The sequence below is a fragment of the Adelges cooleyi genome, unplaced genomic scaffold (genome assembly GCF_023614345.1).
Source record: "Adelges cooleyi isolate 19-005CV unplaced genomic scaffold, UGA_ACOO_1.1 ACOO_flye_CR_arks_rails_tigmint_CR_PRNA_30, whole genome shotgun sequence".
Taxonomy (NCBI): Eukaryota; Metazoa; Arthropoda; class Insecta; order Hemiptera; family Adelgidae; genus Adelges; species Adelges cooleyi.
This window is the reverse complement of record NW_026095971.1, coordinates 9516353-9544350: the sequence shown is the minus strand read 5'-3', so window position 1 is coordinate 9544350 and position 27998 is coordinate 9516353. Positions and strand designations below refer to the sequence as shown.

General features: G+C 38.9%; 1 protein-coding gene across 2 annotated transcripts in view; it reads left to right on the top strand.

Moving 5' to 3' along the window:
- LOC126837939 (headcase protein) overlaps positions 1–27583 on the top strand; it is a 37619-nt gene extending 10036 nt beyond the window's left edge. For both annotated transcript variants that reach the window (XM_050571950.1, XM_050571949.1), the window contains 4 exons: positions 795–894; positions 22927–23115; positions 25785–25973; positions 26583–27583. In XM_050571950.1, coding sequence (XP_050427907.1) covers positions 795–894; positions 22927–23115; positions 25785–25973; positions 26583–26735 — 631 coding nt within the window. In that variant the 3' untranslated portion in view covers positions 26736–27583. The remainder of the gene's footprint in view (positions 1–794; positions 895–22926; positions 23116–25784; positions 25974–26582) is intronic.
- The last annotated feature ends 415 nt before the right edge of the window (positions 27584–27998 follow it).

Sequence of the window (27998 nt, the reverse complement as noted above, 5' to 3'; positions counted from 1 at the left end):
AATATTTGTACATCGGTGGTCGTATCTCCGGTCGACGTTATCTGTACGGCAACACTAATAAATTATTACTAATAATATGTCAAAACGATAATCTTTCTATACTATAGATTTCCTTCCCCTCCATACTGATGCATAATTATTGCCCTGGATATTATGTTAAGCTGTTAATTTCATTATAAAAAAACGGCTCAACAGATTCCAGTAATAAAAAAAAAAAATGGTAACAATACCGCTGAGAAACGACGGTGATCGGGTGTAAGGTGGTCTGGAGATGCATATAGTGTATAGTAGTCCTGCTCTCTGGATGATTGACGTCCGTCTGGCTACATAATGTTAATATGTTATATTATTAAAAGCGTGTAATAAACGGGTTATATTTTTAGAAACCGTTCTTAGGGGTACAACTCTGTGTGTACGTGGCGGAATAGACCCTTTTTTAAAATATTTTTTTTTCTCGTGCACTCGCCAGACACTGAGTGTTTGGAAACGCGTCGTTGCCGCCTGCTACTGTTCCAGCGACCAGGCAACGTGTACGCGGGTTGGGCTAGGTTAAGGATCTGTTGTACTGTGTGTATGCGCTCTATGCGTGTTTACAAACTACAACGTTAGACAATAATAGCAGCTATGTTTATTACCAGCGTTGTAGTTACCAAGTACGTTAATAATTATCGTTCTATACTGTACACGGACGGTGGATGGGCGTTTTTTTTTGTATTCTGTGCACTATCCAAAATAATCAAACATTTTATTTTATTCTAATAATAACAATAATTTGTTTTGTGTTTGTCACGCAGGCAGTCGTCCATGAACGGTAACGGAATATTTTGCCGTCGCTTAGACTTCGGCACGTTCAACCGGCTTCCCCGGCACATGCTCAACTCGTACCACGTAAAGGTAAGTCATAGCTCATAATTGTGTATAATTATTTTTATTTAAAGACCCGTTGGTATCTTGTCCCGTCAGTATTTTGTCAAATGACAATAATGACAATAAGAGAGCTTACTCTGAGCACCGCGACGGTACACTGTTGAATGTAACAATAATGACGACAAAAATAAAGGCGGTTTTTATGTTTTATCTATTTAACTAGTAGTTTCCGGGCTTCCTGTAAAACACCATTTTGGTATTTATTATAGTTGTGGCTGGTCCACTCGAAGCTCTATCGGGGGACGCAAAACTGTTACGTTAAATATGGTAATATTAATAATACTACTGTTATTGTATAACATAATGTGTGTATTATTGTTATTGTTATTGTATTGCTGGACGCGTACCTTGACGGTGACTGCTGCAGTAGTAGAGTATATAAAGCAGCAACAGCTGGGTGTGTTTTTTTTTATGTCTTGAGTCGACGACAACGGACACAGTAACGTGGTGTGTGTTTATAATATGTATCATAGTCGACTGGGATGTAACGTGTATACCCAGGAAAGTATTAAAAATACTAATACAAATTAAAAATTCGCTCAAGGTCCCTCGTCCGGAATAGTAATAAAGCGGTTTATACGCGATAGTTAATGTGTACAGGATGTTTGTAAAAGATGGCCGCTTAACGCGATTGCGTTTAATTTCTCGACCTGACCCTTATTTAGTCCGAAATGAAACTTTTATTATTTTTACAATTGAATGTTTAACGTGTCTAGACGTTTCGAGTCGTTTTTTGTACAAAACTGTTGTTTTAATAATTAATAATTAAAACAGTCTTCACTACAGTGTTATATTGATGCTACGTTATGTAAAACAAAGAAACTGAATTGCCATTTTTTATTTCTTGTCGCTATTTGTTTACACTGAAGCATATGGTGCAGTGAGGCGCGACCATACTTAATCACGGTCTCGATTTACTAGATCCAATGATGATGCATAGTGTTTAAACTATATAATTCAATATATTTTGAATATAAAAAAAAATTACAATGGATGAAATGCAATGTTTATTCTGCACTTTGCCTATCCCTGGCCGGATATCGTTAACAGTAGTTTACACACAGCCATAACATTCAATACATATATGCACGCGGTTTAATGTTAATTAACATTGTACACGAGGTTAGGCGACGCGCTCCGGTGATCTCCCAGGTCTGATTTAAAGTTGAAATACTAACACACATTGGTTTTTTTATATCTATCCTGTAAGGGTAATTATTATTATTCGCGTGATAACATCCCAATATTAGTCAGTTTTTGGGCCTAGTTGCATAACGACCGTGTCGAATGTCGTCGAAAAACTTTTATAAAATATAAGCAAGATGCCTACAGCAGCGTGTCACGTTCTTACCGTTCTGCTAAGTCCCCCGTCAAAGAAAATGAAGGCCTTGATTAAATATTATTTTCGTTTAAACGATTTTTTTTTATTATTACTTGGGTCGGTTCGATTATTTTTTTTGCTTACCGTTCGTAAAACAAAATTATACAATAATAATGAAAAAAAGTTATTAGGCATTTGACAAACGTTAAACGTCAAGTATCTATTGCGTTTTTTTTAATTGGCCAGTCTCGTTTAGTCCTATTTGAATTGCCCGCCGACGGTTTTTTTTTTTAAATTTTCTTTTGTAGTATTGCTCACAATATAATCGCGACCAGCGACTATGCTATGCGTGTGTGTGTGTGTCGTCATGTTTAGTGTTATTTTTTCACAACAATAAAATGACACAATAATGTAGTAGACCGCGCGCATTGACTGCAGGCTGAGAGCAGTCGCGACGCTTTGTTTGTCGGGGCGTCGTCTCGGCCAGTAGGTGCTTTATCGAATTTTTTGCATAGGTGAGACTATGAACGTTGAAAAATAATATACCAACGCAACGTCGTCTCGAAGATATACATTAATATTTATATGATAATAAGGTTACCGGCGGCGGCACTGTACTTAGATCTACTTTTCATAATAATAATGATAATGATAACGATGTTACATTTTGTAACGAAACGGCACTCATTGTTGGGCACGACGACGGCCATTTCCAAAATTCAAAGCTCGATGCTGAACGAGAACGCGGGTAAGGTCAAGTCTCTACTTATTGTCTTGAGTGTGTGTGTTGCGCTTTAATCGGAACGTTGTTTTAGAATAAATCAAAATTTTACCGGATTGGTAAATTATTTAATCCGGTTAAAGCTGCTGCTCGGGGTTATATAGAAAACTTGGCGGATATACAATTTTCTTCACGAAAAAAAATAGGGGCTCAATCAAAGTTCAGCTTGAATCATCAAATGTCTTAACAGTTAGTTGTCCTGTTGTCATAAACATTTATTTTGTCCCTATATTATATTTGATTAGGCTAAAATCAAAGTTAGAATTATCCAAAAAAGGGAGAATGGGTTGTCGTTGTTGGCTTATAGGTTTTTTGACGGTGAAACCAAAAATCGGTCGTTAGTTATTCAAACACCAGAACAAGATAGATATAGCCTTGAAGATAGTGATTATTGTCAATCGTCGTATACGAGTGAAAAAAGACGTGTATCTTAATTTTTACTATTTGGTGCTTAAACTTGCATGTTTTAAACTTCAACCTCATGAAAAAAAAACATAAATAACGGCTAAAATATAAAATGTTCATTGTAGATTCGAGTTTAATTGGTCTAAATTACATAAGAATAATATTATTTGAGTTTTGATTTCATCCTACTCGTTTATAGTTTATATATTTTCATAGTTGGACCGTATATTTTTTCCGTGTCGGCGGCGGAGTTCAGGCCGAGCAACAGCAAGCGCCGGCGCGTTTTTCGGCGCCGCCCGCCTCCCAACCGGGCGTTTCCAAAACCGCCCGTTCTGCCCCCCTGGAGTTGCGCCCTAAACTTAAAGAATTTATGCGCCTGTTCGCCCGGTACCCGACAACGAGTCGACCACTCCCCCGACGACTACCTCCCGCTGGAACGCCGTGGCCCTTTTCGGCGGTCGCCACCTGTACTCGGTTCTGATAAAAAAAAAGACATTTCATATTTTCTCCCTGTAAAAACGACATAATATTTTTTTAATTTGAAATCGATTTTCGTTTCGACTACCACAGCCGTAGACTATGATGGCGTTGCGGCGGTCACGGTCACGTCAATAACGAACGGCAACCGCGTTGTAGCGACGTTGTAAATTTTCTCCATGTATGTATCGTGTCTCTCGCTCGCTCTGCGTTTCATTCTCTCTTTTCTTTACCCCTCAATCCTCTCCCCTCCACGCACATACACACACGCGCGCGCCATTGCTTAGCCGTCGGACTACTGCACTAAAATGTAATAGGTGTGGGCACTTTGTTGAGTGTGTACGTACGACGATACTGCAGGATAATAATACAAGCGGAGTCGTTTTATTATTGATCGCCGGCAGCAGCGGTGCCGTTTTTTTCCACCCTACCGCCGAATTGCAACGCTGCACTTGGCCAGCTACTAACACACAACGTTGCACAGGACCCACGCACTCGTCTGCCGGTTGAGCCGGACGCCGCCGTGTAGTGTGCGCGCCCGCAGAGGAGTCGCTATCCGATCAATAAGTCTCGCAGCGCGCCCGACACCCCGGCCCGTAGATACGTTGCCTATAATTACTGAGAAAAATCATTTTGGCTTAATTTAAAATCACACTTAGCTTACAAATCGCGGTTCGAGGGCTAAGTGGGGGAAATAAGTCCCCATTTATAAGGAGTAAATTTATAAGCCGAGTGAGTTACTGTATGTGTTGAAATGTGTTAATTATGAAATAAATAGTAGTACATACAATAATAATGCTTTTTAAATTGAGATGTTTTAATTACAATTTATCTATACAAAATTTATCGATACTCGGAGTAACGCCCCCCTAAGAAATTAACTTTGTAATTTGAAAGTCGTGTGTATAATATATCATATCGTATATTACGTTAACCGTTTTATAGCCAGCGGGTTCGTTATTCGTTTCGTGTTGAACGATGAAGGTCATGTTACGTCTGATCGGTGCCTGTTGGTTTTCAAATTAAGTCCTTGAATCAAATAAAAACGAGAGCCGTTTGAAAAAAATACAATAATAATACCAACAAAAACAACGGTCTCTCTCATTCATACCATACACGGTCGTTAAAAGTACAGTTTTTCTGAGGGAATCGGTAGACTTTCGATTTTATAAAACGTTTCGCCATCGAGTTTTACAGTTCTTATTCAGCAAACCATGGGCCTTTTAGGTGTGGAAATGAATGTTCGGTACCGGGCGGGTCGTCGCCGACGCAGCCGGAGGGTCGACCCGTCGCCGTCCCATTAGCCTGGCTAGACGGTCTCGTTAAGGCAGGTTAGGGGGAGAAATCTTTGCGGTTGTGTACCCTTGAGGCTTTTCTTTTCAAACAACAGTGTTCTTCCTGTCGAAAACTGCGTGCGCCGAAAATCCTATAGTGTTAAATATACGGTTAAAAACATGTTCTCGCTTTTGCGTTTCTGCAAGTTGCGATCCCAAACTGATCTCGGTTGGCCTTTCGACAAAATGGTGGGCTTTCCATAAAAAAAGTCGGTTTAATAGATAGGCCACAAAATTGCTCATTAGTCGTTTTTACATAATTTTGTCTTAAATAAAAAAAAATAAAAAAGTATTGTGGTCAGGAAAACGTAATATTAATTTACCTTTTATTTCTTCGGCGTACATAAAATAGCTCCTTGATCAATTTATGTAAAATATTACCTATATTTTTCTTCTTAATAAATCACCATGACCGTTCCGTTTAAAAAAATTAATCCTAAGTATAAATAATCTCAAAATTAAATGAGTATACAACTTATTTTTCAAATTATCATAACATTGTGGTTTGGACTGCTAACAAACAATTTGCATTTTGGTTAACGACGCCTCTGCATTGACTTGAAATACTTTTTTTTTATTTGGACCGATGGTTTTTGTTTTATACAGTTTTAGTGTAGAAAGTAATATTAATACTAATGAAAATATCTGACCAGTCCATAGAAGCCAAAACTTTTCTCACGCTTGCATAGACGAGCTATCCTGACCACGTGACGCTCACGCGCGCACATACGGTGTGTGTATTTGTACAATTTTATTTCATTATTTTTTTTTAACGTTTTTTAACGTTTCATATCTGCTTACCGGCAATGGGGGATTTTTTTATTTTGCTCTTGATCAACACTCGTACAATTTATGATCTACGACATAATTCATGATTTTTTTTCTCGTTTAAAAACTGCGCTGTAGCGGGTTTGCTCTCTGAGAAATTTAAAAGGAACCCGACGACCGTCTCCGAATGGCCTGTGTGTATGCTGCATAAATATATATATATATAATTTTTTCCACATAATATTAAACGAGTAATGCATAATGTACTATGTAAACATTATCGGTAACACTATACGCCAACGCAATGGGAACGTTTTTTTGTGTGATGCAGTTTTTAACATTATGCTTATTGGCGGCGGCCTGTGTGTTTAACGACTTCTATTTGCACATTGTCGACTACACGTGTTGGTTCTATTATTTTGCGCGGTAACTATTTACGAGGTTTCGTTCAAGTTCAAAGTCGCAACTCGTTGGCGGCATTTAACCTACTAGCCATTAATAACGTAATTATTACCAACATGTTCGCCGGTTTGCCAATTATACATTGGAGGATAGTCTCGAGCATTTTTTTCAACACGGTATATCCGTGTATAAAAGTGTGTAGTGAAACTGATACATTCGTTTATTGAGTCTGAAGCGTGTGTTTAGGCTTGAATAATATCAAACTAACTTGTGCGTTACCACACTAATCATTCCGCCCATGCACACACAACGTCCTTTAAGTCATCTATACATGAAGATAGGTAAATGTTATGCCTCGCCGCCATAGTGTTGTTAATCGTGCACACATTGTTTAAATGTCGTCGGTTCATTATCTTTTGCACGCATGTATTTGTCGGCTGCTCTTTTTTCCCCTGTATATAAACTATATATTTTTTACTCCTTCCTTCGACTTGTGTGCGTGTGGTGAGTGTTTTTTTTTACCCTTATTGTCAAAGGCCCTTGAATAATTCGACATACGACGCGGAGCAGATTTCAATCGTGCCGACGTCGGATTTCGTCGCGAGTACAAATATTTGTTGTCGGTGCGTTGTGTGAAGTGCGCCTTTTAACAGAGTATAATAATAAATAATAATCGTCATCAGATATGCGGGAACACTTTTTTTATTTCTCAGTCGGATCCCTTTTAAGTTCTCGCGGGTTTTTGGCTTCAGCTTTTTTTCATTTTTAAAATAAAAAAGAAACGCGCTTGGAACGTGTCGACATTAAAAATCGCGCAAAGGCCTTCGCCGAAGGGTGGGAAAAGAAACGTTCGGTAAGAAAGTTTGATTTGTTTTTTTTACCCACCCTCCTTAGGTTTTGAATAATGTAATACATATCGCGTTTAAGCTCGCCGTCTGAATTTAATGATCCCGTCAAAACTTTTAACTCTCCGAGGAAACGTTTATTATTATTTTTTTTAACGCTTTTCAATATCCCTCATTTTTTCCTTTTTTTTTTTTTATCCAACTCCACCATTACATTACAGCGTGTGTGGGATATCTCATTATTGTATCGACACGCGTGTGTGTGAGTGGGGTCTTAACACATGTGCAAAAGCGATTGGTGGCGAAATTGCGTCTTCTCCTTGAAAAGCTCTTAAGGTTTTTCTCCCGTCTAAGATTTTGTGTGGGACAGTCTAAGGCGACGACGGTGGTCATGGCAAATTGGAGACGTGCCAATCGCTTTTTTGATCGGCTCGTTGGTCACCGTGTACGCAACGTCTCCTAATCCTCTTATTTGTTATTATTGTTATTATTTCCATTCCACGCTACCATTGTGTATAAGTGTATCGCATCTTGTCCTCTAGAGTTGGCCTTTATCACGTCTTTCGTCGTATTTGTCAAACGCAAAGTTTGTCCATAGCACGTGAGAACAGGAATAGCAATGAAAAAGAGGCGTGGGCTCGGGGCGGTAATATTATATAATTGTACGGTAAATTTTAATCAGAAACGTTTTTAAGATGACTTGTAAGAAACTAGTAATGAATGTTGCTAACGATAAAAAATCTACAAGAATTATAGATTCTATGCAAATGTGAGAGAAATCTTTTATGTCGCGCCACGTTATTACTATTTTTTTAGCTTATTTTTAGACGATTTCCTCCCTTCAAACTGGTTTGGTAATACGCCCACGGGCAGATCTGTCAAAATCGGCATAAGTACTGCTCTTGCGTTTTCTCTTCTCCGTCGTAACTCGATCCGACCCCGATCGAATTTTGGCCAATTCCCAAAACCGGTTGGTTTGGCGTTAAGGGGAAAAAATTCGTTGAAAGCTTTTGTGTCTCGGACCAGTTTCACTGTCTTGTCACCGGCCCCCTATATCCATTTTCCCAACAGTGAATCGGTCCGGTTTAATGCGATTAAATTATTTTACATATTTATAATTTCTCATATTACCGACACACGGTTTATTTAAAAAAGAAAATTACCCTGAACTCCGCTTAGGTTTCTAATCTCGTCGTGGCGTCGTTATGTGTACACTGTATGTAATTGGATGTTATGTTAAATCTCTACGAACTAATTTGTAGGTTAGTGGTTAATACTATCCAAAACAAAACTGAAATATTTGTACCTTGGTCGTTGCCGACGTCGCCGTCGTTATATGTGGTACTAGAGCTGATTTAAACAAAAAACGAATAATTAACGCAGTAACAGGTCATGGTCATGCGGTAAACGCTTGTTGAAAAATGACCTCGCCATTGTTTTGTGTTAGATCGCTTATTTAGGTAGTACCCACTACAGCGGCGGCGGTAGCGCGGGGTTGTTAAGTAACGATATTTTATCAAAATATCTAATAATTAAATAAAATGTTTAAACGCTGGACGATTCTAATGTGTGAGAAAACACTTAAAACGAACCGCGACTAGATAACCGTGCTTACACTTGGGTGTGCGCGCGTTAAAGTTGCTCAGAGGATCTCCGACAATTGTATTTTTTTTTTTAATAATGTCAATTTTTTCTCATTAGTTGACCAAAAGAGTATTTTTTACCGGCTACTAAATATGCTCAAGCTAAGTTATCCTTGCAGTCGCTATTTATTTAACCTAACTGGATGTCCTGTCAAAACACATTTTAAATGGTCGCCGCCCAGAGATCTATGCACACTATCCCGGCAGATACTAACAATACAAAAGCTTGTATTCAACCCTAGTCTACTTAAACTAGTTAACATTACCACTCTTCCCTCCCTACACAGACACTGTTTCGGGATAACGGCGGAGACAAGTTTCTTTCCCCCCGTCAGTCGCTTATGGTGATTCCGTTTTATGGGATTTAGGCCACCGGCTGCTGTTGTACAGCGCAAATTTCACCCCTCGCTAGAAAGTTATGTTATTACTGTTGCAGGACCGTTGTTATTATTATTATTGGCCGAGTGCGATAGAAGTAGGTACCGAAATTCTCTGGCGATATTAGAAGCAAACAACCTGGAGATTTTTATGTAATATTCCGTCGGTCATGTACACACTATTTTCTTTCGGCAATGTTATTATTGTTTTATTATACGATGGTAATTCGCACATGCTATACACTACTACACTCTCGGGCCATGCGTTCTCTGCTGACCCTCGGGGAATTTGTATTAAACTGGAGATTTAATATTTTTGCTTGATGTGAAAACATGTGCGCCGTCTTAACGCCGCCGCGCCTGGATTCAGTTTATATGTTGACGTTTCACAAAATTCCCACGGGCTAGCGTTGAGCGCGATGAGCTCAAGACCGATAGCGACAACACATGTTACTTGTTATTATTGTTATAGGAGAAAAAAAACGCCAAATTATTATATCATTTCTCAACTATGTGTTGGTGATCGAAGGCCGCCGACAAGCGTGAAAAAAAATTTTCAGCGAGTGATTTATCGTGTGAAAATCTTCGAGAACGCCGTTGCTTTTTTTTTCGGTAGTTCACGCCTAAAGAATGAAAGGGAGAGGCTCGCGGATTTAAGAGTCGATTGTAGAATAGCTTAATGATTTTTTTGGAGCAGATGTTGAAATTTGTTTTAAATAATCAGTCGTATTCCTCGTTATCTATGTACTTATTTGTATTTATTTATACACATTCTTAACATCTATTCGACTGCGATGAGTACATGAGGCGCACCTTGCTGCGCGATAATACAATGGTGTCACTAAGACACAAATGTTGTCTGAAAGAGTTTGCAGTGTATTGTTATGATTGACTGAAATTAAATCCAAACTGTAGATTTATGTTTTACACAATCTTGGACCGGGTTCGATGGACAATGATATCAATGATTTTACTCGCATAATTTGTATCGGGACTTGTAAAGAGTATGTTCAATGTACATAGTGCTCCCTATCGTGGGTTGAATTGTTTTTGCTGTTTACACATTGAAATTTCTACTGTCCTTCTTTTACTTGGTCGCGCTTCTTCACGTAAGATATATATTGTACATCACGTACCTGTTCTCTAAGCTGTTAAACCACTACTTAGCAAAGTCGTCACGGCGTATGTGTGTAAAGTGATCGAAAAAAAACACGTCTAATAAAAACGATCACGATGACGGTATTTTGCAATGTTTATATAATCGTATCAATCGCGTCGTCGTGTGGGAACTACCGCCGTCACTGCTGCCGTTTGTGTTCAAATACCAAAAATCCATTATCAGCGTTTTGTTGTTGCTGAATGCTGTATTACCACCGTAATTTGCAATTATAATATATAACCGGCCTACACCGGACTGACATTGTTTGCCGAATGTGAAAATATTTATGCTTACCAGAGTAATAATTGTTAAGTGTATAATAAAAAAAAAAACCTTTAGAAAAATGCCGTGGCCGTGAATACAACTGGAATGTCTTCTACGTTGAAATATTGTTTCCAAAAAAAAAAAAATGTCAAGTTTGACTTACGGTTAACCACTCAGCTGAACGCTATTGCCTAACCGCTCCTTCTTAATTAGAAAATTGCCGGTTATACCGAGCTGATCCGTTTTTATACACGGTCGTTAAACCACTGCAGCCGACGACGCCGTTTCATCAAAAAGCTTAATTGTTGCTTCTCTTTTAACAACGGTATTTTTTGGGCACGGCACGAAGAAGGGGTTGGCCGGGCTTTGTCGTCGTCGAGGGGTAGAAAAGACGGCGGTTTAATCGTGTAAAAAGAGACAATGTTTTTAATTCCGAAAATGATAGCGGTAATAAAAATTAACTGTACCGCCAACCTTCCACTCAAACGACATTGCAAAGAATTCGATTATTTTTCCCTTTTTCTCCCGTTCGTTAAATTCCGCTTAATTTTTATTCTCCTGCCAATTGTTTGCCTGAAGCGGATTAAAACAATAATAATAATCGGGTAACGAAGGGTCGCGCTTTTGTTTCTGGCAACGATTTTAGTCTTGTATTTCGCAAAAGGGCAATAAGAAAAAACTAAAGGTCGACGTGTATCTCTATGTAGAGTATGTATTATGTACATATGCAAGGCAAATATAAAGCTGAATGATGAATGATAACTACCCATGAACTGTATCGAGTCAAGCTTAAAGTAGTTTTAATTTTTTTACTTTCTGCTATATATTGAAGTAATTTTTTTTCTTTCATTTAAATGTTATCAACTAGTTTTTTTACCCGTTCTCTGATTATATAACCGAAATGATTTTAACATTATCTACTACTCTACTATTGTAGAATAATAATAATGGTTATCGTTTATTTTTACCGTTCAATAAACTTGATTAATAGCACCATTAATAATAATACTAGGTATCAACAATAATTATTATACCAATGGAACTACTATGCGTTTTTGATTAATCAATGTTTGTGTAAATATTGTTTGTTTCTTCCACTCGGGCAAACGACTTTAAAAAGTATATCTATGATTAATTTCAGCCATAAATCGTTGTCTTTTGTGTGTGTTAGTCTCTAGTTATCATTTCTCGTTGTGGTCAAAAAAAAATAATTGACCTGTAGGATTTCAAGGACTCGACTAGTGTGCAATCTATAAACTCAACAGTGTATGTGTTAGTGTGTCTATGTGTAATACTATACAGTTGGCTCGGCGTCGTTGTCGTTACGAAATAATTATACACAGGTACAGAATTACGCTTGTGTGTGTGTATGTGTATGTATGTGTGTATGTGTATGTATGTGTTACATTGTTTGTGTAGATCAATTATTAATCAATGTCCGTTAGGTGTATGTGTGCGAATAAGTGGCCTGATGAATAGCGAATTACGAATATTGTATTTTTTTAATTTTTTCTATTCCACTCCACACGACGTCGCCGTCGCACGACACGTAAATAGATGCAGTAATAACAAGGTGTATATTATTATTATTATTGTCTCGACTCTTGTATATTATTTCATGTATGCCGTTGTCGTAGTCGCTCGCGCACGTGTGTGTGTAACGTACTATAAAGAATAAAAATTAAAAAAACCGTCATCCAATATGTTACCACCACAATAAACAATGATTGTGTAACGCGCAAATGGAAAATAAAGACATACTATATCTTTTTATTTCTTTGTAAGCACTACGACGACGGACCACCACTGCCTCCGGCGCCCACTCTTGTGTGCGTGTGTTTGTGCATAGTGTAGTTTTTTGTTTTTTGCCCTCTTAATCTCGTAAAAAGATTAACTGTCGTTTCGGGTTTGCCGCGTCTCTCCGTGTTCTTATCTTTTGATACGTTTGTGTTATTGGTTTTCTTTAGATACGTTACTACTTATAAAAAAATGTGTTTTTTTCATATAGAAAATATATGCATGTACATCATTGAAGAACGTTCATTAAAAATATTAATAAATTATATTGAACAAATTCGATAAATTTAACATCATATCGTGTGCGCGGCTCGTGGTAATTGGTTCAATTCAATTTTAATGAACCGTTAAAAATTCTGACGTGTTGTGCAACTTCGCTTCTGTAATATTTTAGAAACGCGGTATTATAGCTAGTCGATAGGGAAACTACCAACTAAGTTATTTAAAAAACTTAAGTCAAAAGTCGCTCACGTTATCCTACTAGTTCCTTCTGTACCTTAGTACCAATTAATTTAATTTTGCAGTTCAAAATGGTAATGCATTTTAGACTAACATTACCGCGAGGGCCATCTGGTAGTGACGATAGAGGTGGCGTGTGGTTTCGTAACTGGAAGACAGCTGCTGCTGCCACAAAAACAAAGAAAGACACTTGTTTTTTCAGTCTTTTTATTTGGGTCACAGGAAGTGTAGTGGACGAAGATAAGTATATTTTTACACGTTGTCCGCATGTATTCACGCGAATCAAATTGTATGCGTGCGCGGATCAGGTGGTTGTAAGCCGTTCATGTGTAGTTTCATTGGCCACAATACGCGCATAATGTTGTTATTCTATCCTTCCCGTTTTTGGGACAACAAAATTATATTATATTGTTGTAGAATCTTCGGCCGTGTACAATCGCCCGATGAAGAGTATCCAATCTTGCTTTTCATCTGTCGAGCAGCAGGTTGCTTTCAAAAATAAAATAAAATAATTTGAGAATATTAAAGAAGTTGTTTATTAAAATGCATTAATTTCCATATATAAATAGTTAAGAAAATAAATATAGATTAGTAAATTTATGCAGAATTAATATATTGCTTTTAACAGGAATACATTATGAATTGTAATAATTAGTAATTGGTTAATCAGGTGCCAAGAATAATACCAGTAACCCTGTTATATTAAAATCGTGTACATGTTACAATGGTGTTAGCAATCATGTAACGTATTTTTATCATAATCACTTTTGGCCGCATTTACTGAGTTCTTACAATCTGCATATTAATAAAATTAAATTTTTTTTTACATTTTTGTCGATTACAAAACCGGTGCTGCGTGTAACGTCTTTCATTTGTGCCTTGCGAGCATTTTGATCATGAAAAGTGTAGAAGTAACTTTTTTGTCGAAAGTTTAATCATGTTTTTCGCGTTATACCTATTCCCTTTATTAAGCTTAGAAAGATTTTCGGCGTCTGACTTCTATGCTGGGGGGATGGCAGGGGGACGTGTGCTTTATCAGCGTGGTCGCCGAGGTGAATAGAGTGTAAATGTATTAATGTTAAATCTATTCTGTGGTTAAATCGTAAATCAAATATTATGGAAAGTGGAAACGTCATTGGACAGTACTGGTTCGTTGTCATGTCTTCGGGTTTCGCTGAATAATGGATAAAAACGGTAAATAATAAATTTAAGTATTTATAAATATGGAGAGAAGAAGCGGTGCCGACAAAAAGTGCTTACGCCAAAATTACAGATTATGAATGGGTCAGATTTCTTTATCTTCTACTCGGAAACTGTACATTTGCTTGCGTCTTATGCATGAGCGTTGTTAAATGGACCGCTTTGTTTTTAGGGTGAATTCGAAAAACGGCCGAATTATTTTTTATATACTGTTATAATATAATACCACATGTCTGTATTTTGAATCGCAGTCATTGTCTGCCCAAGGAAAGATGACACGAAATGTAGGTTTTTTCAAGCATCTGCTTCGAGCTCAAAGTTATTTTAACTAATAAAATATTATATATTATGATGTTAATTTTGTCCAAGATCCCGACTCAAATCCGAGTCGAGACATTTCCTACTCGAGTTTTACAGGTGACACTACGGGCTGGATGTTTCTTGATGCTATTTTTTTTATATTTATATACATGCGCGGTTTTCTTCTGGGCCTGCTTATTCAGTGTCCGTTGCAGAGGGCAGCTGCTTTGCAATTTTTAACATTTTATGTATTTAAGTGTACTCGTAGTCGGTACGTGATCGTCGTGCGTGCGCTTTGCTCGGGCGCGGGGCAGACTGGTTATGTAGGGGGGCGGGCGGCGGCGAAGGTGGTGATGTTGGCTTGGCGTTCAGTATTAGAATTCGCGCGCCAAGTCGTAGTCTAGCGGTTCTGACCTTGGCTGGAGACTATAGAGGGCAAAAGTAAAAAACCGCTCCTACTAGCATAAATCCTATGTAAACGACAATAATTGTCTCGAGCCCGTAGATGGTCGACGATGGAGAAAGTGAAGTCGTCTCCCCGTAATGTGCGTGCTGCGCGCGTTTCCTCGGGCTATTATTACCGTGGCTGGTCTACACCGAAGCCACGCATAATATTCGTGTCGATTCTTTTTTTTTATTCGCATCCTATATAGGCGTACTCCGTGATAAAACCGTCTCCGTGGTGTTGTATCCTTGATATTTGTCTGTTTGACACATTTAATTCCATCGTCGTCAGCCGAATCCCAACCGGTCCTCACCGTCGCGGCACACTCTTTGGAGATTTCGTAGGTCATAGTAATGATCGCTTAATAATGGGTTTACATAATTTTGTAGGCAAAGACCGTCAAATAGCGCAAAACTCGTAAATCGGCCAGCCTCCCGTATGTCTACGGGATCTAGGACAAGGATTTATCTAGCCCATCACGACGATGGTGTATCACACCGGTAATACACAACCGGGAATGTAGAAAACTAAACTTATTTTTCTACATTGGGATCTTGTTGATGGCTCCTTGCTGTTTATTATTATTAACAATAGTTTAAGAACAAGGAGTTTCTGTCGTTTTTCTTATTAGAATATATGTTCTACCTTATGACAAATTGTATGTATGTATATTTTCAAAACCGAAAAAAACCCTAAATTATATTATACGACTATATATATATAGTAGGAAATTATTTATGGACGATGAAGAAAATGTTTTTATTTGTTGCCCAATCATATAACTTCACAGTTATGTCTGTTGTATTTCATCAATGTAGGATTTCATATTTTTGCTTTTATTCAACATTTTTTGTGGTTATCTAGATAAAAATAAAATAACATATTTTTTAATTGTTCACGTTGGCCGGCAAATAATTATTTCTTTGTTGCGATTTTTAACTTTCGGCTGCGACAATATGCTAAAATCGCCGATAAAAGACGTTTTCTTATTCGGTTCGTGAGCGTTATTTTCCTTTTTCATTACATTGTCAAATAATGGTGTTTTGCAATAAAAATAAATAATAACGCCGTTGCCGCCGCCGAGGGGACAATAACGATAAACGTCAGAACACGGTAGGAAAAAAGTCCTCGTAGATAAGCAACATTATTGCATATTATAACGCGTTGATAAGTCAAGGGAGAGGAGGACCCGAGGGTAGTTTTTTTTTTTAGGAAAATCTTATGTGACCCTCTTCGTTGTTGATAAAATTATCGCGCAATTAAATTATGCGGCTCGACGCCATTTTTTTCTTTAGTACCGCCGGTACTGGCCGAGAAGAGGAAAAAAGGAAGAGAAACTACTCTTAAAAAAGGCGTGTAAATAATTTTGTTGATAACGCCGCCGTCGGTTATAATGATGTCGTCAAGCAATTTTCTTATGGCGAACCCTTAAAATTATTGTACCGGTGGTGGTTTTGTCCTGTCGGCTCTCCCAGTCTGCCCCTTGCCGTGCGCCGGTATAGGCAAACCTACGGGCGTCGGAACACGCACTGTTGCCGCCTTTTCTCCGGTGACAAATAATAATAACAAAACAATAACCATAATCGTTCTTCACGGTAATTGGTTTGGAAAACAATATCATCACGTGCCCGTGCCGTTTCAGGTCTTAAATAAGTATGATTCGCGTTTAGGAGACAACGACGTTAATGCGTTATCGTCTGGGGAGCAAAAAACTTTTAGTCGGTCATATTGTAAACACTACAAATTTTCGTTGCGTTTTTTTTAATAAGTATATTTTATACTGTAACCGGGTTTCTTCTCTCGTCCTGGGGCTGTGTCCTCCATCCCTTATTGGGATTACACCCTACCATTGTTGTATCTCTACAATCGATGAGCTTACTTTAGATTTACCGAAACCACACACGCACTATAACCAGCGATATGACAATGTAAGCGTCGTCTCTTTGACGATAAGCTTTTGAAATTCACCTGAAACGTCCGTGACACGCATATCTCTCTGCCGCCACTATTATGCTTGGCCGTACGCGTACTGTCAATGCACGGGGATAGAGGGGAACATAACAACCTATATAATATTTACACTGTAATAGTGGTCTGTGACATGTATATAAATAACAAAAAAAAGCATTCAGTTTATTTTTTTTATTTGTTATATTTAGACATATATTTTTTTGTGTACACTCGCATGGGCGTGTGGTGTGTATGTAACTGACGGAATATCAATCCCGACCAGTTGTTTGATTTGTGCACCGCGGGCGGTTTTTTTTGTGTTGTCCTCGTGTCCGCCACCGCCATCATCGGCTGATTGCTACTGCCGAGTTTCTAGTAAATTCACAATTGTCAGTGTGTTCTGTGGAAGAGGGGAGGGTACGTCGGAAAATCGTAACGAACTGTATAAACGTACAGCGACACAACTATGGCGGGGAAAGAGGAAGGGACACGTGCTGTCAGTTGACTGCAGTACTTGTTTTTTTTTCTAATAAGTTCTCGCTGTGGTTTATGGGTGTATTCGACAAGAGAGACCTATGTGTCGCTGGGGCGTAAGATTAAAAAAATAAATATTTCAAGTTTCAACGGTTAACGTGCTAGTACTTGTGCGTTGACTGTTAGTTTCTGAGATGGCTTACTGTTTGTGAATGGTTTTAGTGATTGGACAAAATTTAAGATTTGTATTAATATTTTTCTGTGATAAACACGCATATGGAGGCTTTAGAGCGATTATAATTGGTCGAGGAGCTGGTTAGGTCTTTCCCTAGCTATGTATTTGATGACCTGCAAGTTTACTCCTTGTGTTAAGAATAATAATATGTAAATGTTATTGTCCCGAATAGTCTCGATTTGTTCTCGGCGGAAGACCGACGCCAAATATATCTGGATCTATAATAGACCGTTCCTCATTCCCCACCCCCATGTGAACGGCTCGTCGGCGAGAAAATATGTTTCGTTCGCTTTGGCAAGAGCCCCCGACCGATTTAATATTTTCATTTCCCCTCGAGTGACGGTGCGCGTGTTATATATTATATTATCCTATCTAAATATATGCTTGCAACGTGCGCAAAGGGAGTTATAATATTATCGAATAAAACCCGTCCAACCAAAACAAATTCGCCGAGCGCTCTTGTATATAAAAAAAAAATGTAATATACGATGATACAACGGCTCTCGTTTGTATGTGTATGTGTAGTAAGGCGACGCTGTTCTGTAGGCTCGGTTGTATTTTATACAAAGCTGATATTCCGCGTGCCGAATGAACCGCGCCAAATCTCGAATCGGCCGACCATGTTATTATATTATTACTCTTTTGCCGCCCCAACGGCGATGACGCCCTCTCCTCGACCGGTGCGCGGATTACACATCGCGTTTCCATCAATTTCGGATTTAGCCTCGCGCCCACCCATATTGCAGTTTAACGTACTATACACCTTTGTATATCCAGTTGGAAGGAGAAGGAGTGTAAGGGTAAGGTGTATCGTGCTTGAGGCAGCCGGTACCTCTCCGCCTTAACCCTCTTGGTTTAAGTAGCTGATGGAAAAGTAATTTCGAGCGTTTTTCCACAACGCACGTATAAGTACCGTCCTTTGACGTTTTGTTCGGTATCCATCAGATTCGGTTGTCTCCGGTAGAGGAACACTGCGGCGGCGGCAAATTATATTAGGAACTAATTTTTAAAGCGTACGACGAGAAAGAGTAGCAAGAAGAGGTACAGTATAAGAGTGCATTTTGACTTTGTGAATTTTTGAACGCAAATTCTACCGATTCTTTTGAAGTTTTGTTCGCTAAGTATTCCGTAGTCGATCGTACACAATCGTATCTCGTACCCGGTCCGGTACCTGAGCTGATTTAATTTAAAACTATACCGTTGTCTCTGTGAAATGCGTGGGGAGAAGAGGCGGTCCTTTTGGTCTTTTACTACCTCCGCCTTCTAATCAAATTCTTTCTAGCCCTTTCGTTCCTTTTGCCATTGCATACCGTTTACAGACTATTGAGTTGGGACTTTTTTTTGCCGGTTTAACGTTTTATTGAATTTTTGTTTCGTTAGTCTTAGCAAGTAATAAAAAATCGCGTTGTATTCACGGTTGTCCAATTGAATTCACGGAGGTCGCCCACTCTCGCCCATTGACTCTCCGTTTGCAATAAATTGCTCGTCGTGTCCATTAATTACGCCTAATGACATCTAATTGATTCACATGTAGCCCATCTCTGCCAGACGAACGCAGTCAATCAACAACAGCAACGCCGTTTTGGTGAAGTACTGAGACGATGACCGCGTAGATATAATAAAACGATCTGCCTGAGTAATATTATTATTCTGTTATCCACATCTAGACTCATCGTCATGTACATTAACTTAATTGTTTTAGAACCGATCGCCATACGCGTTGTCAGAGTTACTAGGTCTATGCCGAACGTCGTCATTGAGTTTTTAATACTAGTCTAGTTCCCTCCCCGGTAGATATTTCTATAGGCTAAGACCGAGATAAGAACGGACACATGAAGGGTGTTCCAAGTTTTTTTTTTGGTAGGAAGGTTGCACCCATTTCCGGGATTAGAGTTTTCGGTGGAAATTGAAAGCCCGAACACGAGTCGGTTGGCGCGGAACCCGTAAAATACACCTCTCTCGGTATTATATGAGACCGACATAAACTATATAGCGTTCCGAGCACAATGGTATATTATTGCTATAAAGGGTCATTCTCTTAAGTGCCCTGGCGACCGCTTACCCGGTTGGGTTTTTCGGCATTTTTATGCCTCTTTCTTCATTTTTATTTACTTTTTCTTTCCTCTCCGCCTCCGCCGGTCACTCGGTTCGTATGCGAAACGCCGATAAAACCGACCGGTCCAATAAAATCGCAGTTAAACCGTTTTTTCCTCTTCCCTGCCCGTTTACGATCGACTATGGGTAATTTGTGTGACCGGTTTTTGCTTATTTTCCGGATTAGAAAAATCGTTTTCCTTTTGCCGCCTCCGATCGACCTACCCACGTTTTATGTCCATTCTGTCGGTGGTTTCTTATATACGAGTGTGTGTGTGTGTTTGAGTCGGTAAAGTAAGAGGAGATTGCTACTTGGAAAAAAAGGTTGATTTACTATCTCCTATCTTTCGGTTATTACTTACTATATACCTAATCTATATTATACTGGACGTTGTTCTTATTATTGCTATTGCTACCAACTAAAAGAAAAAAGTTGTCGCTCCGAAGGCCATTTAGTTTTATTTCTCTATATAATATATAATAAACTGGATAGTTCAGATATATTTGAAATCAACTGGAATTATTGGCGTTTGTTTAAATTCGAGGTGGATATATCGTAACGCTTCAAAGGGTCGAAAATGTTCTCTAATTGGAACCTAAAAATAGACCGTGTGTTGATTGTGTTTGAAATTCAAAACTCTTGGTAGTGTCGGGTTCGTGTATTTTTTTTGGTTCAACCCAAAAGTGCTTTTTTATAAGCCATTTTGCAATGCAAATTCAGCGCCCAAATGACCAAGGGTCGGTTCTATGGGTTTTTTTTTTGTCGGTGTTATAATGATAAGCAAGGAATGTATAAAAAAATAACCGTGGAAATTCTTCACCGCCGTAGCCCGTGTAGGGGTCAACCCTTATGAATATAATTATTTGAACCTCCCGTTTGGTAATTTGACAGTCCTTTGTGTCAGACGAACGCCGTTCGTCCATCCAATTTGTTGTTCAGTCTGACGAATTACATTGAGAGAGAAGAGCGTGCGTGGATGAGTACAGTAACGTTATTATTTCAATTGGCTAAACGAGAGCGGCTCTCTGACGTTCGGGTTTCGCATGTATTCAATTTTAATATGTAAAATGGATTTCGCTTGTCGGTAAACACATTCAAGGATACACTGGGATATTTATATTATACCTACTCGAAAAGGGAGTGATGATGATGAATGCCGCTGCCGCCCTCTTCAATTCGCAAGTCGTACTATGCACGTATACACAGCGAAGATCATAACCCGTTCGGTAGTCGACGGTGTATGAAACGTTTTAAAATGGTTTAGGCAAACACGGTTCCGCCTCCGCTATCAAAGTTTAAAGTCAACACAAACTTTCAATCTGCAAATTGAATATAAGCGCCCAAATCACAGAGTACAATACGCCGCTTTACAGTTCATTATTTGTGTGTTTGTACACTGTACATTTAAATATCCGAGTGTTTCCGTTCTAGTCGCGTTTAATTAACTTCCGCTTAACGATTTTTCTTTTACCTTGTTCCGAGTAAACCCAATCGCTTCTCCGTTCTAAAAGAATTTTTGGGGCGTACATATTCTGTACTTAAATTTTGTGATGAGACAAATGATGATGTCGGTGCTCAAATCCTTGAATTTAAGCTTTGGGAGAGCTACTACTGAGAGTACAATGTATTATATTTATAACTGATAAATATAATACATTGTACTCTCAGTCTAAAAGAGCCAATCTTATTTTTAAAGTGCTACTGGATATACGATATAAGCTGTTTCGGGCAGCTCGACATGTTAAAAGAGAAAATGGCGTAGTTTTTCATGCATTTTTCCGGTTCATATTATTACAAAAAAAACATGTACTTATAACCTACTCCCTTGAGCACGACGAGTTAATACAATAGTAAAAAAAAACGCGCCAAACAATATACATTATATTTGCCCGGAATCAAAAGAAATAACCCCCTGTGCCACTCAGTATGCGTTTATAGGTCTCCGGCGGGCGTCGATGCGTTTCGTTGTTTATTAGCGCGTTTTTTTTTTAAAGAACTACAGTGTGTTTCACTTGGTTTTTCACTCTTCTCCCCCGACCCTCGATCGCATATCTCACTCACAGTTATGGAATTGGACCGCCACCCTATTCCTACACTCTTACCGGTTGCAAAATAAACTACCCTCAGTGAGCGCCGAGTTTTAATATCGAGAACGCGTATGTGTTCTTATTTTTTACCGCTCTAAGCGTTTTTCACACTTTATTTTTTATATAATGCATATTTACCACCACCCTAGCCCGCCGTTGTTCCTATATTATACGAAACGCGTTTAGGAAGTCTTGATATGATAGCCGAAAGACGACAAAACGTTCACGTTTCGAGTAATTGGCAACGATTACTTTTATCCCTTGTACTGCAGTAATGGAATTTGGGAAGAACGCCCCTTTACCATACGTTTTACCAATTTCGCTTCCTCGATCACACCGTAAAAGAGCCTATTCAAATGAAAATGTTTAAAAAATACCAGCTTAGTAACTAAAGTACTGACGGTAACTCGCAACCATGTACAATATTATACTCTGTGACTTAGTTTTTTTTTAATCATTCGGGCTTGGAGTTTTGCTCTTCCGTAAATATAGGAGAGAGGGTCCATTACACGCGCCTAATAGACCTGCCAATAACAATCTCGTTTTCCATTTATACACAATGTCGGCAGCGGTGGCTGCTTGTGGTGGTATTTGTTGTTGGTCCGTGCCCGTTGGCTTCCATTAACCGGCCGCCGTCTAATTGCGAATCCTGAACAAACATGCTTTGGCAAAAAAAGAATAATGGACTTCACTTTTATTACACTTTCTTCGTCCGGTCCAGCACACGTGCAAAGGTCGGAGAGGTAAAAGTAATCGGTTTAATCAAAAAAACTCTTCTCATTTCGACTTTTACTCGATGCGCGCACAATAGACGGGGATTCGACCATGATGCATTGTTACGGAAAGTCCAGCTAAGAAAAAAAAACTCTTTATTTCAACAGTGCCCCTAAGTGCTATCGGGTTTGATTGCAACGGAAAAACTGATCTAGACAACGCAACAGAAAATCATCTTGTGCAATCAGAGGTAATGGTCATAATTACGAGATAAAAAAACAACTTTACATTTAAATAAATCTTTATTTATTTATAAAATGTACCGTGTTTAATTACACATTTACTAGATCAGGTAATATGTATCCGATCTATCTAACACGATTGAATGTTTTTACTATGTTAAATTGTGTTTTGATAACATTTTACTGTAAACATTTGCTTAATGTTTTCCCTCTTTTTTGTCACAGATTGAAGACGAAGGCAACCACGGTAACGACGAGACCAGGTCGTTCATTTTGTCATCACTAGCAGCTCAAAACCAATCGCGTGTCAACTGTGTGCTGTGCTCGGATGTCATGCTGGTGTTTGATCGATATCCTTTGGTCGACGGCACATTCTTTCTTAGTCCCAAGCAGTACAGCAAAAACGCTGTGGAGGTAAGCCGTCGTTTTGTATCCGTTAAAAGCTTCTCAATTATTGCTCAGGCCGGCCGCACAATTAAGTTGTAGAAAACTTTTACATACTACAGCATTATGTTTGCAACCGTTTTTTAGACTGTAATAAGTAACAACGTATTAGGATAAGATGTCGCTGCCGAACAATGTTTTAGACGAATCGGTGCATCATTAGATTTATTTACGTCTAAAATAATGCTGTGTGCGGCCATCCTTAGGGAAAAATGCCCTTAACTTATCTGGGGTCCGTTACGTCTGTTTCCTTTGGCGTAGGGGATTTATATATAATATGCACATTGCACACGCACTGTAGTGTGTGTTTATAGTAGTGATCGTTTGACCGAACAGAAAAGAACCGTTTTTATGTAAGACCGTCATCGCACAAGTGCACACGTACAAGCTAATATTTGTAAAAGCATATTTCACACGAACCCCGACTCCGGCGATTTGTCCTTCCTCTCCTATTCCTTCTTACAAATAACGTCTCGTAAATCCTCCCTACAGTCTTCCCCGGCTGCGGTTAAGCGGCTAGTATGGCACCACACACACCGCGCTTAAACCACCGTAGTCGCAGCGTCCGAACGACTTTTGACCCTTCGCTTTAGTCCCGTCACACCCTTTTCCAGCGACTTACAAGTTTCTGCATAATAAAAAAATTGAAGGATTTTTTATTTTTGATGAGAAGAAGACAAACGGCCTCTGGAGCCTATCCGTCGCGCGCATCGCTTTTAAAGTGATATTAAGAGGATTATTTTAGAACCACAGTTAATTTATCGCGCATTAGCTAATGGCGGCGACGGTCAACAATGCTGTATTTAACTGTATCTAACGTTTGGCCAATTATTATTATTGTAATAATTCGATTACGCGTTTCGTGTGTTGACCATAGAGCTCTGCATTTTCAATTGTTCCTGATTTGTAACCGTTGGCCCCCGACAAACTAATTTATTAGCCGACCGTTCTTGGTTTTGAAAACCAACGGCAACATCTTTCTTCATGGTCGGCTTACATGATTTTCTTCTGTATATCAAAAAGCGTGTTCTGTACTCCGGAGGAGTTGTTTTACGAGGTGGGTTAGCGGGTAGAAGATTGTGGACGGAGTGTGTAAAATGTAAATGTTTGCCGTTTTCAAAGATATTCGATTTGTACTTTTTTGTATGTGTACTTGTAGTTATAACGCTTTAACAACGGAGGGTTTTAACGTCGGATGCTTTGTGTGTAAGTGGAGCAAACAAGTTTTTACAGAGAGCGCGATGATTCCTTTGGTGGATTTTCTTTTAATTAATTACGCCTGGCCGGTCGGCTTTGCGGATTAGCAAATAACGACTACCGAGTATCATCTACGGTGTAATATTATTCGTCGTATTTGTTGGGGTGGAGGTGGGTCCAATTAAAAAGTTTCATCCAAGTCGTCGTTGCATAAATTCGACGTCAATGATGACGACACGACTTATGTTTGCTTACACGCGCGCCTTTTGGCGGTTTCTTTTGGGTCGCGTGCATCCTCTCGTTCAGGTGATGTACTCCACGAGCAGCTCTGTAAACAACAACAGGGTTTTCTACATCATTCAATAAGACTCGTACGCCGTTTTCTACCGATTTTATAATTAAAATATTCCACGAGGGGTTGTTTACGAGCACGGTTTTGTTTTGTCTTTCTCCCTCAATTATTTTGCGACGTTAAACCGCCATAAACATATTGTTGACTACTAGTAAATTCAATACTCTATATCATACGAGAAGTCGGCAGTCTATACTCCTAGATATTGCTTTTGTATTATAGCTAATATTTCTTTCTGTCGTTTACAAATTCTTAGTTTTTCTTTATTCCTGAGATCTTACAATTTAAATATGATTCCCTGCACCCTTCGTTATTGTGTCGGTTCACTACATCTTATCATCCTCAAAGTGGTGTTGTCGATGACGGTTTGTGAAGTCTGGGGGCAATTACAACAGGGAGTACACAGAGCACCCGATATTGTTGTCTAACATTGGAAATCACTTTCTCTTTATTTGTCTAATGGATCTTTGTCGTCGGTTTTTCCCTTTTGCTATACTTTGGAAATCGTGTGCGAAGAAGAAGAAAATGGATAAGTAGTTAGTATTTTTTTTTAGGTCTCTCTCCCCTTTCCCTCCCTTCACGTCTTACCCAAAAATACGTTGCCGCCGAGTTTTTCCCATTAAACGTCGCGCGCGCAATATTTCCGCTTGGCCGTGCGTACATTACTTTATTCTTAAACAACTTCTTCTCGTTGTCGTCGTTGGGTTTTTCTCCTCTCCGGCTATACACTTTTTAATGATTGCGCCCGCGGCCGCCGATTTCGTATTATTGCTTATAGCAGACACGAATCATTAGAACTCTGAGCAAGAACGCGGGTGGCGGTAGCGATGTCGTTGGTGCGTGAGAAGGGCGTTTATTACAAGTCCCCGTGAACCATACGCTAATACCGCCTCGGGGTCGTTTTCTTCAGCAAACGTTGTGCACAGAAGTCGGTCGTGAAATAAAAAAAGCACGAGGGTGAGGGAAGGGAGCGTGGTATGTTCTTATTTTCCTAAGCGTGTATTATGATGTTTGTCGTTGACGGAAAACGTACATTTTATTATTTCTTCCCTACTAACAAATTTCCTATTTTCTTTTATTTTATTTACAGGTGAAAAACGAAGGACGAGCTCTGTTCCTGAACGCGGTGTGCATGAAGTGTTTAGATGGTAAGGACGCCGACCGGAAACTGTGCTGCCGATTCTGCTCGACTCAGTGGGACGGCACATCTCTTATCATGGGCACCATGTACTCTTATGACGTATTCGCCGCCATGCCGTGTTGCAACGAACGCCTCAAGGTAACGGGACTGATACTTTCAATTTTCTTGACGCGTTTTTTTACGGTGTTTGAAAACTGTGAAAGAGTTAAAATAAATGCCGCCGGAGTTTTTTTGACGACGTCCCGGACTAAGTTTGTTTGTTTGGGGCGTCTTCCCGTAAAAGGTTTTAATTTTTAAGTAATTCATCTGACGACGCCATTAAAACAAATTTCGAGCCCCGCGGCCCAATTATTAACTTTGAACCTGATCCCTCTTCTCCTGGTTAGCATTTAATTCCCCGTGGCACCTCGTGAGGTGAAAGACATTTCCGTATTTATGTTAATTAATATCGATGAACCTTGATCATTTTTCATTTCGCGACAAATCAATTTTTCCGTCGTCGTCTAAAACCACGTTTTAGCCTTTCTTTGAAGTCACCTCGTTTTATTCCCCCTTTTATGGCCATCGTCCTCCATCTTAAAGAAGAACGCGCTTTCAATTTTAATCTACCTTAAATCCTTCTTACCGCAAAGCGCCATTGTTGTGCGCAGAATAGCGAGGGGAAGATACTGCGAGCTTTTCACGTCTTTTGAATTGGGATTTTTCAATCTACTTAACCGGAACGGTTTTCTTTTTCTGTTTTTACAGTGCAACAGTTGCCAGAAAGCTATGATGATGCCGCACCAGCGGCTGAACTTTTACAGCGACTATAGTCGCAAAGTGACTTGCCCTCACTGCTCGGTGGTGGACTACCACTTCGTAAAGCCGCTCGCTTTGTACTACACACGCCAGTGGCCATAACATACGGCCACGGTCCCGGCCTCTGTGGCCGGGGCCGGCGCCCGTCCTCAAACGACGGTCGCCGCCACCGCAATCAACACTGCGGTATTCCAGCAACAAGAAATGCAACAGTTTCAGCAGCAGCCACAGCAACAGGCTGCCGCCCCTGACTACACGTCGGTGGCCATCGAAAAACTGCTCCATTCCATTTGGGACACTAAAGTCACCGATATAATGGACGCTATCAACCATTTGGGCTTAGTCTAAGCAACTGCACTGCAAGTAATACACATTCACACTCACACAGCATTATATATTTTTCCAAACCAAGACGTTTTTTTATTTGTTTTAAATTAATTATAATTTATTGTTTTCTATAGCGTTAAGTATTTGTTAACGCATACAGCTTTGTTTCGTTTAATTAAAAGTCCGATGTTATAGAAATAGATCGTCGAAAAAAGGAAATAAAAAACAAATAGTAATCTTCTTTCTAAAAATAAATAATATCCATAAAAATTCTAGTCAGTTGCATAAACATTTATATACTGATAACATACTCTTGATGCACGGCCGTTTAAGAAAATTATAATTAGGCTTATAAGTATTTCTAGTATTTAATCCTTTTATAGTAATAGTAGACATGTTAGCGTCTAATCGTTTATTGTCCTAGTATTTTGCTCTCAAAAAAGAATCTTGGTAGAGTAATTATTATTTATGCGTTTTTTTAGTGTGGTATTGGAGAGTAAAGGAGTGGTGGGATTTAAATATGCTGGTGTCGATTTGTCGATTTTCAGTAATTTTTTTTCTTAGAACAACAGTACAACTTTTAAATACGTAGAGTACAATAAATTAAAAAAAAAAAAAAATAATGACTAACTTATTTGAGCTGTAAAACCTATATGATAATTTTATTTACATATTATATATGTGATTAGACTTATATTCTTGTTCTAATGCTCAATAACGCGCTACCTCTTGTTTTGTTTACAAATCGTATCAATTTAATTTATGATGATAACAAAGCAACTAACAAATAAAAATGATTTTTTTTAAGAAATAATGTTTAACTATAATAATATGTGTTGGTATAATCTATGAAACAAATCAGAAAAATGGTATACGGTTTATTATTATTATTTTGATAAGACTCGGGGGACGCAAAAAAATTGTTGTTTTAAAAAATATACCTCAGTCTACCTCGAGTTACCTGTAAGAAACTTATTTTATTAATTACGGATTATAGATTCGTCCCTTTTTAGTTAATTTAACCCCATTTTTAGCCCA